The sequence below is a fragment of the Protopterus annectens genome, chromosome 11.part0, assembly GCF_019279795.1.
Source record: "Protopterus annectens isolate FY-2018-M chromosome 11.part0, PAN1.0, whole genome shotgun sequence".
Classification (NCBI taxonomy): domain Eukaryota; kingdom Metazoa; phylum Chordata; order Ceratodontiformes; family Protopteridae; genus Protopterus; species Protopterus annectens.
This window is the reverse complement of record NC_056745.1, coordinates 605788501-605806305: the sequence shown is the minus strand read 5'-3', so window position 1 is coordinate 605806305 and position 17805 is coordinate 605788501. Positions and strand designations below refer to the sequence as shown.

The following is a 17805-nucleotide window of genomic DNA, read 5'->3' as shown; positions in this document are numbered from 1 at the left end:
AGGAGTACTTAGTTCTGGGGCATTCTGCATCTGCCTTGCTTCCTGGATCCACTGTTCCAGGACATCCCCCCTCTGCCACTTCAGGTCTGCATGGTGGTGCCTGACCTGCTCACCAGTCCAGGGGATACCTGTGGCACTAGTGAGGTCACGGGTGAGACTGTCCCAGTCCTCCATTTTGTACTGCGAGCCCTGGTACTGGCCCTGCAGTTGTCTCCTGTCATGGTGTTTTACCAGGAGCCATATAATGAACTTGGCTCCTGGATGCCCCAGCGCTGTGCTGTAAAGTGAGTGCCTTCTCCCACTCCAGCTATTCTGCCTGCAGGGGGATGCTACAACCAGTTATGAGCCATATTCCCACCTCTTCGGTTTAAGTAGGGCCAGATTCCTGCACTTTTCTGTAATTGGCCGGTTTCAAAAAGGCTAAGCTATGTCTTATTCATTACATGTTATATATGTGTCTGGTATCTGTCATTCATGTGTACATACACTGTATGGGGTCCTGTGGACTTCATAACTTTATTGCAGTGACACCTCAACTCTATGTTTACTGCAGTAATCCAATTCACATATATATGGTCTGTAGCAGGTTATAGAACATTACACTGTACATAGATTCAGTTCACATGTATGATTTGATTTCCCTGTGGTGAAGATTAGTTTGCTGATACCTCCTTTATATGTATTGCTATCATAGTGTAGTGGTTAACTACTTTGACTGTGATGTGCAGGTCCTGAGTTCTAGCCTTTTTAGAGGCTGTTCATTTTGTTGCTGGCCAGAACACGAGCTGTTGGGTACAGAGTGATTAAGGCACTTTAAAGCAGTTGTGAGTGGGTGTGCGCGGGTTTACGCAGAGCTAAGCAATGCTAACCTCCGGTTACAGTTTCTTACACTCATTTAGCCTCTGCATTGCTTCACAAGTGTGATACTCGCATACCGGCGGCTAAACAGGCTTACACCCGCTTGATCCTGCACTTGCAAATGCACTGCATTTGGTGTTTGCATCTGACACTCACACCCCTGGGTGGGGTTGAGGACTACAATAATGCCTTGTGATGCCTATTACATCGGCTTACATGCCTACAGTGGGGTGTTGTGACCATGTGTTCGTAGATGTTGTGTAGTGGGTTATGCAACGACATATATGGTCATACTGTACTTAACCATTTAAATTGGACTGTGCTGTGGTGGGACTCATATCGGGAATGGCTGCCCATTAGGCGTAAGCATGCCGGTCGACTGTACAGAATCTGTGGCCTGTCCAGAGTTTTTTCATACTATTGGTGTGTTCCTCTTACAATCTACACCTGTCTGGCAAATACCTGGGAACTGACACCATTAAATACAGACAGGTAATTGGGTTTAGGACCCCACATCCTTCAGCCGAGTCATACTAATGCATGCCTATTATTCTATCAGCTTTCTAAGGTTGTAAGTGGAATATGTGCTTTCTGTCCCTATTTGTTCCGCCAACGGTTTATGTTCTGTCCAGTGGTTTTGCTCTTAGGGGTTGAGAGGTATGGGCGTAAGCTCTGCCCATTTTAGAATATTACTTAAAACCTCCAGGGCGGTCCTAATACAACTGCGCCAGCCAACACCTGCATGCCTAGGCCCATAATTGCATACCAATAGTTCCCCCACCTGCCCCTCCTCTACAGCACTTATCCTTACTGTGGGTGTGGTCTAACCACACCACTACGCACTGCCCACTCTCCACGTGTCAGGACCCATGTTGTACATTGTGTCGACTCATGGGTTATCAGGCTTGCACAACCTACTGGTCCATGTACGTCTACAGCCTGGTTTGATGAATCATTACAAGGACTGACTCCGATGATCAGGAATTTTTGGGTGTCCCACAAGGGTCATTGATGTCTTTGTTTCAATATTAGACCTGGCAAGTCTCTCCCACTGGTAGTATCCTGCCTGTGGTCTGGGAAGCAGTGGTGTGTTTACTTGTATCATGTGTTTGTATGTTTCACCTGCCTAGGTGGGGGTGGTTGATGCTACGTGTTACACGTTTGTTGATTGGACCCCTCACCCCCATTTGCACGCCCTGTGAACATATGTAATTCGTAACTGCTGTATCATATCCTGAAATTTTTCAAAAGTGTATATTTACACACACACACACAACTATATATATATATATATATATATATATGTATGTATGTATGTATATATACATATATATATATATATATATATATATATATATATATATATATATATATATCTACATTACTGTATACAGATATATCTGTATATGAATGCATACAGGTATATATTTATATATTGCTGTCTATATATATCTAACAACATATGGGTGTCTGCATATGTATATATCTATATGTGGGTATGTATATGTATTCTGTCTCTGTATGTATACATTTGTACTACAGAGAGGGAGAGGTATATCTCCATGTCGCTATGGGTAGATATGCCCACACATTCCTCTACATATATACATCTACATCTGGTTATTCCATTCTCTGCCATGTAGATTAGACTTTGCTGCATTGGGACTCGTAGCGGGTGTGGCTGCTCGTTGGCCGATGCCTCTGCCCAATAAACACTTTTGCTCACATCCCTGGTGCTGTCCGTATAGGCCCACATCAGCCAACGCCTGCACACCTAGACCCATAACTAGCTACCCATAGTTCTCTCACCCGCACCTCCTCTACTGCACCCATCCTTACTCTGGGTGCAGGTCAGATCTGAACACACCACTACACGCTGCCCACTCTCCACTTCATGGGACCCATGTCGTACATTGTCTCTACCCATGGGTCATCAGGCTTTCCCATCCTTGTATTCCGGGTATGTACACACCCCAGCCAGAATGGTCATCGTATTGGCTTCCTTTAGTTATATGTCAATTTTTGGGGCGTCCTGCAAGGGACGCTCCTGACTGTTCCAAGATTAAATTTCACGGGTGCACTCTGTCCCCCCCCCCCCAGTTGTATCCTGCCTGTGGTCTGGGGAGCAGTAGACTATTTTAAATTGTTTGCGGGTTTGTATGTATGTTTCCTCTGTCCGGCTGGGGGGGGGGTCATGCTACGTGTTGCATGTTTCTTGCTTTAGCCCCTCACCTCCATTGGCATAGCCTGTGAACATATGTCATTCTTGTGTGCTGTTTCCTATCATAGCTGTATATCTGTGTATATCCACACACACACAAACACACACACACACACACACACACACACACACACACACACACACACACACACAAACACACATATATATATATATATATATATATATATATATATATATATATATATATATATATATATATATATATATAAATATATATATATATATATATATCTGTAGGGCAATGCATACCCCCATGCAAACGCACTTAAATGCTTACTGGTGTTTATTTATGCTTAAACCTGCTTACTACTGCCTTATTCATTATGACACTGACACTTCGCTCCAGTTCACTTTTAATTGTTATTATGCAGGTTATACAACAGACAGATGTCGAAATATGTTCATATACAGATTACCAATGGAAAATGGTATGTGCTGCAGTGGGATTCGGAACAGGAATGTCTGTTTGTTAGGTGGATGCTCTAACCACTACACTATTGCTGTGCTGCTTCATTTGCATATATACCCATATAACCATGACTCCTAGTTCCCCAAACACCCACCCCAACACTAACACAGCAGTCATCCATTCTCCAGTTGGATACACGGTGTTTCCACACCACTACACATTGGCCACTCCTTACTCTTGTAGACCCATCCCATGGGTTGACTCACTCCACGTATCCTCAGGCATCCCAAACTTTTAGTCCACAAACACTATTCGCAATTTTTTGGGTTGTCCCACCAGAGGCACACATGTCTTTATTTCAAGATTAGACTATATACTTCATTACATCATTACTCCTGTTAACATGACACTGCAATAAATGAATAGGTATGACTATGTGGTAACTCACACATTACACATGAGAGCTAATAATGTATGAGTTCGGTGAAATTATTTTACAAATAGGACCGGTTTAGTGATTGGCATTGCTGTAGCAGGCAGATCACAGCAATGATTCCATGTGTGAGAAAGTCCTCACATTTAATTTTTTTGAGAACAGCACTGATTTCAGACCTTGTACACATTTCTGCATTTTAGCAGTTTCGTCCCTTCCCTCTTATGCACAACCTATTATTCTATCTACTGTCGAGGTTTGTAGGGGCACTTTCATGTTATTTATGTCTGCAAAAGGAATGAATGTGTTACAGGGAATGTACTTCTACATATAGATGTATGCATGTGTGTATGCATATATACTTATAACGAACTCGCTGACCTCCATGAGGTGGTCCAATTAGAACCAGGCCATCCAACCCTGACACACCTAGATCCATAATTTCATACCCATAGTTCCTCCACCCCACCCGAGTTCGACATACACACAAACCATCCATTTTCCATTTGCTATCACAGCCATGACACACCTCCACACATTGCCCTCTCCCCAGCGTTAGGGGCCCTACACGTATGTTGTCCCAACACATGTATTATCAGGCTCTCCCACCATGTAGTCCTTGAACATACTGCCCTTGCTTGTGTAATGGTCGGAGGTCCAACCATCCTAGCAATGTTTGGTTGGTTCCACCAGGGACTACCCTGTGATTGTTTGGAAAGCAGACTTAGCAGATCAGCAATGTTACTCCCGCTGGTAGTATCCGGTGTAGCAGTGCTTTGCTCACTCCTGCCCAGCTTGATATGACATAAGCTGACAGCACTATATAATACTGGAGCTGCTGTTGATTCCCTTCTCATTCTTTCTGTATGCTTTATTGTCACAACGTTCATTCTTCATATATATATATATATTTATATAAATCTCTACATCTACATAATTATATACATTTCTTATGCTGGGCACTGCTTACACCCATGCATGCGCACTCAGACTTGCTTACTGGTAATTATATATGTTTACTACTGCTTATTTGTGCTTACACCTGCTTACTAGTGCCTTATTCATTATGACAGTACCACTTTGATTGAATGACATTAGTTAAACATTTCATGTGGTACTGCAGTTCACATTTACATGTTATTATGTAGGTTATACAGCAAAACGACATTCCACATGAAAAATGATATGTGCGATAGTTGGGCTCGAACCAGGCATGCCTGTTCGTTAGGCGGATGCACTAACCACTACACTATTGATGTTAACGTTGATTCCATGTTTTTCTCTATTTGGATGATTTTTATGTGTAAGCTACACTAAGCAGGGAGCAGTGACGCACAAACATGCTGCGATTCGCTTATACTTTCGATATTGAAGCAATACAAATGTAAAATAGGGACATGGGGAATCTAATTGTGAAAGTTCTAGGGATGGGACTCAACATTCTGCTACGTGCTTGTGTGTTTACTACTTTGATTTTATTTCAGTGTTCATGGACACTCTTGTATGCTTAGCATACATTTCAGTATCCACGGACACTGAATTAAATGCTTTCTATTAAAGGCGGGCTCTAATAGTAAGCATAGTAGGTTGTGCAACTGTGGGGGCATATTTCTGCCTCTGTAGAGCACTTAAACACGCCCCCTGCACTCGCACACGTTTCCTGTGTACGTCGAGGGTGCAGCTGCGTGCCCTCATAAATATTCATATGGCATTGCTGCACCATGTGTAATGAGGACACTCAGCATAAGGCTAAAACCATCCTTGCGTCGAGCTTCGTGAATCCCGGGGTATATCTTACACCTCACAAGCCTTTATCTTTTTGATATGAAGAAAAAATAACACTAGGTAGCAGAAAATAGAAGTGCTTCATGAAAACAAGCAAATAAGTAAAAAAATGAATGAATAGACCAATAGAAAGACAGATCAGTAGACAGAGTATAGCTAGACAGGCAGACAGATGCATTAATGCAAAAAAGCAATTGATAAAAAAAAGAAACCAAAGAAGATGCTGTTTATTATGTGTGCTCTTTTCTATCCTGCCCTCCCTACCTTTGCTTTCATTTGCTTTTTTAGAACCAGGAGTTGGACACCTCAACTTGTGTGTTGAGAAAGGGGGAGGATACGGCAATGGTTATTTTTTACATTATGGGCACTCAGTAGCCTAGAACATACATTATTGTTTATTTCTAAGCAGTACCATTGCTGTTGTTATATATAAAAAAGTATTAACTGAAATGTCACGTAGATTTCAAGGCACAAGAACATTTATGTGTTGCATTCATTCTGCTTGTAGTTTTATTTCCATTAGTCCATATTTTGTGGATTAAATTGCAGGCACAATGTGTGGTTGTGATAGCCATTACAACTGTAATATAGAATGTTTTTATTTAGCCACTCAATTGACATGTAATTCATTTTATGTGGGTAAATTATTATGGACTGCATCGTTATGTGCATATCAAAAATATATAAATATTTCAAAAAATGTACCTGTTTTAATTTGGAGAATGTATCTCTTAATAAAAAAGGGACAGGACTTGATTTTAAATAAGTTACAGTTTTATTAGCAGATTTGCTTGCAACAAATGAACTTTCAGGACTGAATGAGAATGTAAATATAACAACTGTATTAAAATCAAGAAGAGTAAAACAGATTTATGGTTAATATGAATTTAAAGCTTCTGAGTGTATGTTTTTGACTTAATGGATTTTAACATGTGTGAGGGTCCAAAGATTTAAAATATGAGATATGAAAATCATGTTTTAGGATGATGACCTGGTTATTACTAACATGGGTGACCATTGCTCTACACCTATAGTAAATTCTTCCCTGGTCAGATCCGACCATAACCTAATCACCATGGAAATCGACATCTCACCCACACCCCCCACAAAGGTAACCACCTTGAAAAACTTCTCCAAAGCTGACTTTACACTCCTAAAAACAGAGGTGGATAACTTCACGGCACCCATGCCAATGGAAAATAGCTGTATGACTGCCAAATCATACACCAATGCACTGTATGAACATGTACATAAATGCTTGGAACTAGCCATACCCAACAGAACCAAGACGCTCTCCTCCAAAAAAAGGAAGCCAATCTGGTGGTCCCCTGCCATTAATAAACTCTACAACAGAAGAAAGAGACAGTTGCAGAAAAAGGTGAAGTCCCAAGACTGGAACAACTCCCTTATTAGCCTCAACAAAAAGTTGAGGTCCCTCATCAAATACTCTAAAGCCAATTATGAAGGCAGAATTGTAGCAGACACTAAAAACAATCACAAAGCCTTTTATGGTTATATCAAAAACCTCCACGGCAATACCCAGATTTGCTTTGAGTTACTGCGCAATGGTACCTCCTATACAGAGCCAATAGATATTGCCAACATACTGGCCGACAGATTCTGTGCCAGCTTTACCCCTCCCCCCCAAAGGACCACTCACAATGCTGTAAGAATGCCAGGCACCCAGCATTACTGCAGCCCAGGTTAAAGCTGCATTGTCCAAGGCCAAAAATACAGCTTTCATGATACCCAATAATATTCCTGGCTGTGTTCTACATGAACTACAAAGTGAAATGGCACCACATCTGTGTGCCCTGTTCAGTCACAGCCTTACCTCAGGCTTGGTCCCTACTGAATGGCGCATTGCTACAGTCATCCCTCTCCATGAAGAAGGAGTGACTACAGACTCTGGGAATTATTGCCCCATTAGCCTGATGAGGCGCATCATCATGGACATGATTAACAAAGATATAGGATATCTAAAAACTCTGGACCACATGCAGTTTGGCTTTATGAAAGGGAGATCATGCCTGCTCAACCTGGTTGACTTCTTTGAGTCAGTCACCAGAGCTGTGGATGAAGGTAAGGCAGTGTATACAACCTACCTTGATCTGGCCAAGGCCTTTGATACCATTCCTCACTTGGGAATTATTGATAAACTCACCAAACTAGGCATCAACCCCTAAATCACTAGGTGGGTCGCAAATTGGCTCACAGATAGAATGCACAGTGTGAAAGTAGCGGACTCCAAGTCAGACTGCTGACCTGTCACGAGTGGAGTCTCACAGGAATTGGTCCTGGGTCCTCTCCTGTTTGGCATCTACTTCTCAGAAGTCCAGGCCAACACAAACGGGACTCTAGCTGACCAAATTTGCAGATGACTGCATGCTGGGAGCCATTATTAACTCCCCAAGTGATGCAGACATCCTACAGAAAAGCCTCACTGAGACCAATGACTGGTTGTGAAACCATGGCCTTAAGCTTAATGCCAAAAAATGTGTGATCATCACCTTTGGTAAAAACTCAGTTCCCACTAACTACCACATTGATGGGAGCCCACTGAACACTGAAGGCGTTATAAGAGATCTGGGGATGCAGGTTGACAGCAACCTCTCCTTCGACCACCACATTGCCACTGTGGTCAGAAAGTACTTCTGTGTGGCACATCTCATTACCAAGGGTTTTGCATCCAGGAAGAAAGAGGTCATCGTCTCTCTCTCTCTCTCTCTCTACTCATTAGACCAGTCATTGAGTATAATGCCCAATTTGGCATGTACCTCTCTAGATACCTGCAACAGCTGGAGAGGCAACAGAAGTACCTCACAGAGAGGATCCTAGGCATTAAACACATGTCCTACATGGACAAACTCAAATTAATCCAGCTATTCTCTGTCTCATATCACCTACTTAGAGGTGATCTCTGCTTGACTTACAAAGCCATGTCTGACCCAGCTATGTTAGAAATGCTACATCTAAAGAAATCCCAATCCCTCCATACCACATTGTCCAGAGACCTCAACTTCATTACCACAATCAACAGAACATGCTGGAGGGACAGGTTCCTTACCCAGAGACTGCCCATGCTCTGGAATAGACTTCCATACATGTCAAGCAGAGCACCTCGCTGTCCCTCTTCAAGAGAAATCTTGATGAGTGGATGGGTAATAGAAAGTTCATCCCAGGGATCACTGCAGTGATAGAGGCACTGGGAACAAATGTCGGATGGCATGATGCCAGGGCACGTCTATGGGCTAGGCTTGTAAAAGCTCCAGGGCCATTAGCCTAGTACACACCTATGAACCTATGAAATCCATGTGTGAAAAACTGGACGAAAGCACTCACTTTAGGTTCAAATTCGGCCTGTATTTTTTCTACTTTTTTGTCTTATATACACACACGTACTTATATTTATATTGTGTGTGTGTGTGTCTAACACATAAATATATAATCATATGCAAACTGTAACCCTGTACCTTACCTTAGAGAATCCATAGGCATATGCATGAATAAAGACACACAACACTAAAGCTATTTCCCTACTAAATCTTACCATAATACTAATCCACCAACACTCACACAAACACATTCCTAAAACAAATACCATCCCATTTACCTCTTTCTATATTCTGATCTGTCTATACTCTGATTCTGCCATTCTGAGAATCTATATTCTGAACAGCAGGCATACAGTATATTATATGTATACATATATATGTGTGCGTGTGTGTGTGTGTGTGTGTGTGTGTGTGTGTGTGTGTGTGTGTGTGTATGCGGAAGTGTGTATGTGTCTATGTTTTTCCCACATCTTTTACTATTTTTCTTTAGGATTCCCCTATGTCTACCCCTTTTCTCTTATAAGACAAAGAACTAGTTTTCAGTGTATTACTCTACAAAGATCATTCCTCTCAACTGTCTAGATTTTTTCAATGTCCTGATTTTTGTCTCATATTTTTTTGTCTGTTCATCATAAAATTTGTGATTTTCTGGCAAATGGACTGAAGTCACTAAATGACAGACATTTGAATTTCAGACTTCATATCATTCAGAAAATGCATGCTAATGCAAAACCCTTTATTCTAGCAACTTTTTTTAAGTTTGTAGGAATAATATTTAAAATCTGTTCCTCTTCTGGTGGCATTTGTTCCCCCCATGATTTTGGAATTTGTTCAGGTTTCTTGTGCTAAGAGGTTGAGAGGTATGACACAGAAGTGTTAACTAATAATGAAGTTTTTGTGTTTGATGAATGCATGCATTATTCATGATTTGAGATATGTTTTCTTATTTAAATGCTAATGAACAAAGAACATTCCCTTGGACTGAGGAACAGCTTTCACATAATGGTAAGTGATTCTGTGTGATGAGTTTCAATGACTAGGATGGGGGTGATTCATAGACACACTAAGTGTGTGTGTAGAAACTTTGGAAATTCTGTGGCCTATGTAGTGCACAAATGGCAATAGTATTAAAAATGAGAGCAGTCTTGGATGCAAACGATGGAAAAGAATATGGTGAAGTGATTCAGAAAAGTATGTATTTTGTACTGAGAGATGCTAACTCTAACACTGTTGACTGCAGCTAGAATGTGGAATTATGGGTAACAGTCTGAAAAAATATGAAAGTGATAGCCACTGAACCACTAAATCTATATATCCAGCTGGGTGTACTCACTTCTAGCAGTGACAGTAGTGTATGCTGTTGAGCTTAGTAATGCCATGTCTGCATGTGTTTATCATGCTCTCTAGGACACTGAAATTTTGAACCACTACTTTGTGGACAGAGGCACAATGTAGGAGCATGTGTCAGCCTCATATGCAGACCATATGATGTATGGAGTACCTATCTCTGTGGATACCAAGGTATGTGTAGCTTTGAGAATACTAGTTACAGGGCCTTTCAGTGATGATTGTGGGACGCAATGGGTGTTTTCCAGATAACTGCCACAGGAGTACCTCACCAGGTCATCAATGCCATATTACAGCATGTAATGGGAGCATATGTGGTTACTATGTACCATAGAGGAGACAGCCAACACCATGCAGACTTTTTATAATATAGTCCATTTACCTGAGGTGTGGGGCCATAGACTGTACCCACATTGCAATAAAGGCCTCAACTGTGGAGTAGGAAAGAAAGTATATTTCCCCAAATTGGTTCCACTCTAACAAATACCTGATTGTCTATAATGCACAATGTATAATATACAATGTGTCTGAAAGCCACCCTGATGGTGTCTATGGCTCCCATATATAATAAATATGCAATTTATATCAGCAGTTTATGAGATTATTTTGCCCAGGGACATCTTATTGGTGATGCCAGATACACCCTAAATCCATAGTTAATTAAACCTATGAGAAAGATCATGGCAGAGAATAGCTACAGCTATGTTCATTCATAGACCTTTGTCATTATTGAATATGTGCTTGGCCTACTGAACACCTTCTTCTGCAATCTGGATGTATATAGGGATGCTCCTCAGTATGGTCCTGGCAAATACATTAAGATATTTTCAGTTTGTTCACAATGTCATTATTCACAAATAGCTACAGCAGGGCAGACATATTCATGAGGAGGAGGAGGGGTCACACTCAGAGTAGTGGAGATGCCTGATGAGCCTGTGGAGTAGCTGGCTGCAGGGTAGACTATGTTAGATGGAAGCAAGTGAGCATGCTGTGTCACTGGCTAAGAGGCAACACTGGTTCATAACCATGGGCCAAAATAAATTATCATACAGAGCATTAAAACTGATGCATGCAAACCTTTACCCAGGCTGTGCAAAAGCATGCATCAGACATAGGCTACCCAAGTTACAAAGTGTAGATGGCAGGACACATTTATCATCATATGCACAGGTGGAAAGGTACACACTGTAAAGTGTCACCAACATGCAATTGTGAATGTGGTGATAATTTCTGATAATATTTTGTGATGTATGTCTCAGACATGTGTTGATGGTTTGGGAGACTAGGATAGACTGGTCAGGGAGGAGGTACTGTCTTCATTGCTGTGTGAGTGTGTGGAAGTAGGTACTGCAGACATTTGACTGAATATTTGCTGAGACATAGCCTTAGGATCTGGTAGGCAGGCCCAGAGCATCCACAAAAGATGTGTGCAGACCATGCATGGGAATGCCCTCTCCTGGGAGTATCACAGGTATGATCCACATCATGCTGGGGAAGATGGAGTGCTCCATGAAAATGAGTAGTGGCTCATATTGTGGATAGTACTGGCATGGACACCTCACCTGCATGGACATCCATGTTGCAAAATATGTCGCTCAGCATTGGATAGGGAAATAGAGCTGTTGGCACTGCATGTGCCTGATCATGGTCTCCATCTTCCGAGGTCATACCCCCTGGAGATTGAGGTGGACCATCCAGGGGGGAGTGTGTCACCCATGATATCAGTCCATACAGGGAAACCTGCTATGTGTAAACTCCCTGTACCACATGTCTGTGATGTGCACATGTGACCCATGCACTCCTGAAGAGTATCACTCAGTCCACACCCTTAGTAGCACAGCAAGTTCTGTTTTGGTATCATCCTGTCCTTATGTTATGGCCTTACACAAATGCTGGGTTGCAGCCATTGATACATTTAGCTCAGGTGGTGTATGTTGCCCATGGCATGCTGGGCCACTGGCAGGGCATCCATCTGTTCTTTCTCTTGCCTAGTGGAGCTTGTGGTAACCAATGAGGAGTGTGCCACAAGAAAAGACATCCCTACCTGCATAGAGCTGTCTGTTTCTTCCTGACCCTGTGTGTCTTCCTGGATTTGTGAGTGGATTGCACAAGCACAGAAGCTATATCCACAGAATGCAGTGGATATATGGAAATAACCTTTTTTATGTCCAGCGCTGACACCATGACTCCTAACCATGCTGGGATTTGCCTACCACCATCATGATAACATTGCTCTTGTGAAAAGGCCAGAACATCACCAATACTTAAAACCCAATGAATTAATGAAAAAAATTCTACCCAATATAGTATTATGGGAAATTAACAAACCACGATCTGGTAGCATCTGCACCAGTTCCTGAAAAAATAAGTTGTCATGGTAGTAGGTTGTACTAGAATACATATTTTTTACTATGGCAGACACTTGTTCATGTTAAGACATACTTATTTGGGCCATCACCAGCAAATATTCAGGGTGGTCAGCTGAGCACTGCACCAATATCCAGGACACAATATGGGTTGTGGGACTATCTGGACCCCCATACAGAGATGCCAGAAACTCCTCAATCTCTGTTAATGGTTGTTTGGTCAAAGGACTACCTCAGATTACCCACTGCACCTGTGCCAGGTGGATAGCCTGACCTTTTGTTAACACTTATGTCAGTGGCTTAATGTCTCACGTGATCATGCACCCTGTTCTGGACACCAACAGCACAGATATCATTATTGATGTCTTGCAAGGTGCTGTCACAAAAAGACTTATCAGATTTGCCATGGCTCATCTCCTATTGGCCATGGAGATGGATGGTCTGTATCAAAATGACATTGCCTGTATGTGTGAGCTTGCATTTCCACTATTTTACAACACTGTGCCATAGTGGTCTTGAATGTTAACAAAAATATATGTAAGAACTTACATCCCTATGTGACATGTGCCTACACAAATTTAAAGTGTAGAGTACCATTGTGTCAAGACCTATGGTGCCTTGATATATACCTGTGGGGAACTTCACTCAGAAATGGGGTATGCATGGGCATTGGAAGGTGTGCTTCCTATAATCTTACCATACACAACCCCCCAAAAAAATGGAATCTACATAGAAGTGATATGTAATAGCCTTTCACAATATTCCACAGATGAGTATTATAAATGTTACACATGCCTCTATGAGAGAATACCTTCAAGCCAAGTATATCACAGCAACTAGATGAATTCATGGATGTATATTGCTTCTACACATTCAGTTATATACACCACAAATAGATAATTAGTGTAACATACCAATGATGGAAATACATCACTAATACCAGAGATTATTTGCTAAATACCAAGGACATTTTTACTTCTGCTGTAGTATGTTTGTTGTGAAGGTACCAAAACATAAGTATCTGGGGCCTAAATACGTGTTGCTGAAGCTTGCACAGTATTTAAAGTTCCTCCTACAGGCCCATCTGTTCCCCTACCTTTGCACAAGTGGCAATCATGCAAAGAACACAATGATCTGGTTACATTCATGTGCAAGAATATGTTACCTTACTCCCTGGGTTCATCCAGTATGTGTTATACCATAATAACATCTGCATAAGATAATGTCCCAATAATCGTAAGCACAAGACAATATATAGTATGACAAGTGCTGTAGGGGTTTTTTTTTTTTTTTATACATTTGTTGACTGGATTAGTCCTACTAAGCCAGTGGGCTCTTTTAGGGGAGATCTGAGATGGCATTTATACTGACTGGGGGGATTTGGCCAGGGCACCATGAACTTCCCCTAAAGAGATGTAGAATTTTTTACATCTACTGAGGTATCACTAAGTCAGGCAGATGGGGTCTTGGTTTGACATATGCTTTAAAGGACAGCAACCCCTACCCCATGCTGCTCTGTATTGCAAGTATTTGGAAATTAATCCAACTAGTTGGTTAGGGAACAGAACCCATAGCCTTTTCCACCAAAGGCAAGGGGAGTGCTACCTGTTGAGGTATTGAGACAGCACATGCCAACAGACAACTGTTGCATTAGTAAACATTGAACATTTCTTTACTTGGCCTATAGGTTTGCATGGATGGTATTTATACACATGGCAATAATAAATGCTTTGCAGGTGAGTGTTTTACCCCATAGAAACATATATTTATCCTGCCATGGTGTATTTGAATAGTCATTGTAATGCATCACCCCTCACATACTGTCTACATGAATATACATTTAAACAACAACATCATAAACAATCTGTACAATGGAATACTTTCAGGAAATTGCTCAAGCAGAGGTAGGGCTATAGCAGCATGCGATCTAAATTCTTTTTAATTACACATTCTTTCCCATAACAAAAGCTGCATTTAAAAGTCCTGTTTTGCAAACATTTAACAACCTCAGTTTGTTGCTTTTTAGCAATCTTCTGCAGCACAATGAGACCCATGGCAGAACCAGAAGATTATCTCTAGCAGTTGTGAAGCTTCCAACATGACAGGCCATTGAGGTGCCATTTATTCAGTGTGACTGAATCATGCATTTTTCTCATTAAAGCAATGACTAATGCTCCACTAAATGACTTGTTCATTTACATGCACTGACATAAGCACCCATGAAGCCCAATGAGAATGCATGGGTGGGTCTGTGGCGCTTTGCAGACATGCTTAAGAGTATTAACCATGAGAGAGCTTTCTTAATAGTGGTGGCTCAGTCCACAGAATTCCAGCTAGCTAATTGATAATTGTCTTCTTGCTGCATGGTCCTCAATGGGATTATGCTAGGCATGTGTCTGAGTCCAAGGCAATACATTATAAAAACCCAGCTGTAAAGCGATACGCACAAATATTTTATACAAACATGGCATTTAAACATTTATTATTTATTTGCTGTTTGTTTAATGGGTTGGTGGGCAGGTAAAATTGATTTTTTTCAAGCATGAAACAGCTCCAGTATATTATTTTTTTCTTTCACTGATTGAACTACAATTACCCTGTTTATGGCAAGAAAGACTTCTTAGTAACACTTATTTTTGTCTGTCCAGTGGTTAGAACAAATGCTGCTTCATTGTAACTACAATGCATAATAATGCACATTTACAAAATATGATGAAGTATAAAACTGAATCAAAGGTCTTACATTACAGTATGTATGGAAATACCCCTTATTGATTTGTTAGCTAATTTGTTTTCTGTATTAAGCACTGTGCTTGTATCCTTGGAAGTACATGATGGGTTATTCTGTTTTAGTAGCAGGTGGAGGGCACTGGTGATCTTTATGATAATTATATTTGCATCAAAGCTAAAAAAATGCAGTGAAACATAACATGAACACTAACAGTAAATTATAAGTGAATGTATATCTAGTGCTACTAAGAGAACCATGTTCATTTTATGAATATCTTTTGAAGTTATATTAAAATGTAGATTTGTTTTTCAGTGGTTTCAGAAACCCTTCTATGATGAAAGTCAGTTGATATTTGATGTGATTGTGCTTTGTTTAGATATTCAGTCACTGTGGCTGTTCATGTTTTGCTGACATTGTTTTTCTGTTTTTCTTACAGTTTATTGCATTTGCTTCGTTATTCTTCATCCTTGTCTCAATCACAACATTTTGTCTGGAGACCCATGAAGCTTTCAATAAAGTTATAAACAAAACAGAAATTATAAACAATGGATCTGATGTGGACTTTCAGTATGAAATAGTAACTGATGTTGCACTGACTTACGTGGAAGGTGTCTGCGTAGCATGGTTTACATTTGAATTTTTAGTACGTGTTATATTTTGCCCTGATAAGCTTGAATTCATCAAAAACCTTTTGAACATTATTGACTTTGTTGCAATCCTACCATTTTATTTAGAGGTAGGACTAAGTGGACTCTCTTCCAAAGCTGCTAAGGATGTCTTAGGCTTCCTCAGGGTTGTAAGGTTTGTCAGAATTCTGCGAATCTTCAAATTGACCCGCCACTTTGTAGGGCTTCGAGTGCTGGGACATACACTCCGAGCTAGCACTAATGAATTTTTGCTTCTTATTATATTTTTGGCTCTTGGTGTATTGATATTTGCAACCATGATCTACTACGCCGAGAGAATAGGAGCCAATCCAAAAGATCCATCAGCCAATGAACATACCCAATTTAAAAATATTCCTATTGGCTTCTGGTGGGCAGTGGTCACCATGACAACACTTGGATATGGTGATATGTATCCTAAGACATGGTCTGGCATGGTTGTTGGTGCCCTCTGTGCTCTGGCAGGTGTACTGACCATTGCAATGCCAGTACCAGTCATTGTGAACAATTTTGGAATGTACTACTCCTTGGCCATGGCAAAGCAGAAACTTCCTAGGAAAAGAAAGAAGCACATTCCTCATCCTCCACAAGCAGGGTCTCCAACCTACTGCAAGGCAAACATGAACACAGCATATAACAGCACAAAGGGAGATGCTTGCCTTGGCATAGAGAACAAACTGATGGACCACAGCAGAGCAGGTAGGAGAGTTTCTTAAATCTATGAAAAGGTAACCAATTTGCAGAACTCTGCCATTTCTGAGGGAGAAGATATATCAAGACTACACAACATGTATATTTATTTTTCACATCAAAATATCTATATCCTTTTATATATATATATATATATATATATATATATATATACACACATACATACATACATACATATATATATATATATATATATATATATATATATAGGCCACATGTGATGGCATATGTTAGCTGACTGCATAAGATATTCATCTCAATTTCTCCTTTGGAAAATCTACTGCATGCGTAATAAATGCACAAAACCAGTTTTAATTACTTTTCAAAATTAAGAGTAGCATGTATACGTTAGACGAGATCCTTAGAAGTATAACCATGTTTTGCTTAACGCTGCAAAGTAATTTGCGTCCATATGCAGAGTTATCTTTTTTGTCAAGTACGTGTAAAAACTTGATTATTCAGGCCTGTGTGATGTTGTCATTTACTTGGCTATCCCACACACAGAATGCCAATTGTTACATTCCTAAAGCCATTCTTACAGATGTCCAGAGATATGTCAGAGCGAACTTTGAAATGTAGCATTACATTTTACTAGGTGATAAGTCACAACATGTTGTGCAACAGAAGAACTTAATTAAGTCAAGCTGATGAGCAGCATACCATATAGTGCTGTCATATAAACTGCTACTACTGTGTGCCATCTTATTAGTTAACATTTGTTCAGCTTTATCCCTGTATGTTAGAAAAAAAAATGAATGGATCTGCCTTGACAATCCAAAATTTTCAGAGATCAAATGTAGCTTTTCCGGAGTTGCTATCATATCATCTTCCATGAAAAGCTAGGATATACTTTTAAATATTTTAAAATGCTGAAGCAAAAATGGGATAGGAATGCTGAACATCTTTTTCTATTCAAACCATTA

General features: G+C 40.5%; 1 protein-coding gene across 3 annotated transcripts in view; it reads left to right on the top strand.

Annotated features, from left to right (window-relative positions):
• Positions 1–17805, top strand: part of KCNC2 (potassium voltage-gated channel subfamily C member 2) — a 1362034-nt gene that overhangs the window by 1086524 nt on the left and 257705 nt on the right. For all 3 annotated transcript variants that reach the window (XM_044088072.1, XM_044088071.1, XM_044088070.1), the window contains exon 2: positions 15943–16870. In XM_044088072.1, the coding sequence (XP_043944007.1) occupies positions 15943–16870 (928 nt within the window). The remainder of the gene's footprint in view (positions 1–15942; positions 16871–17805) is intronic.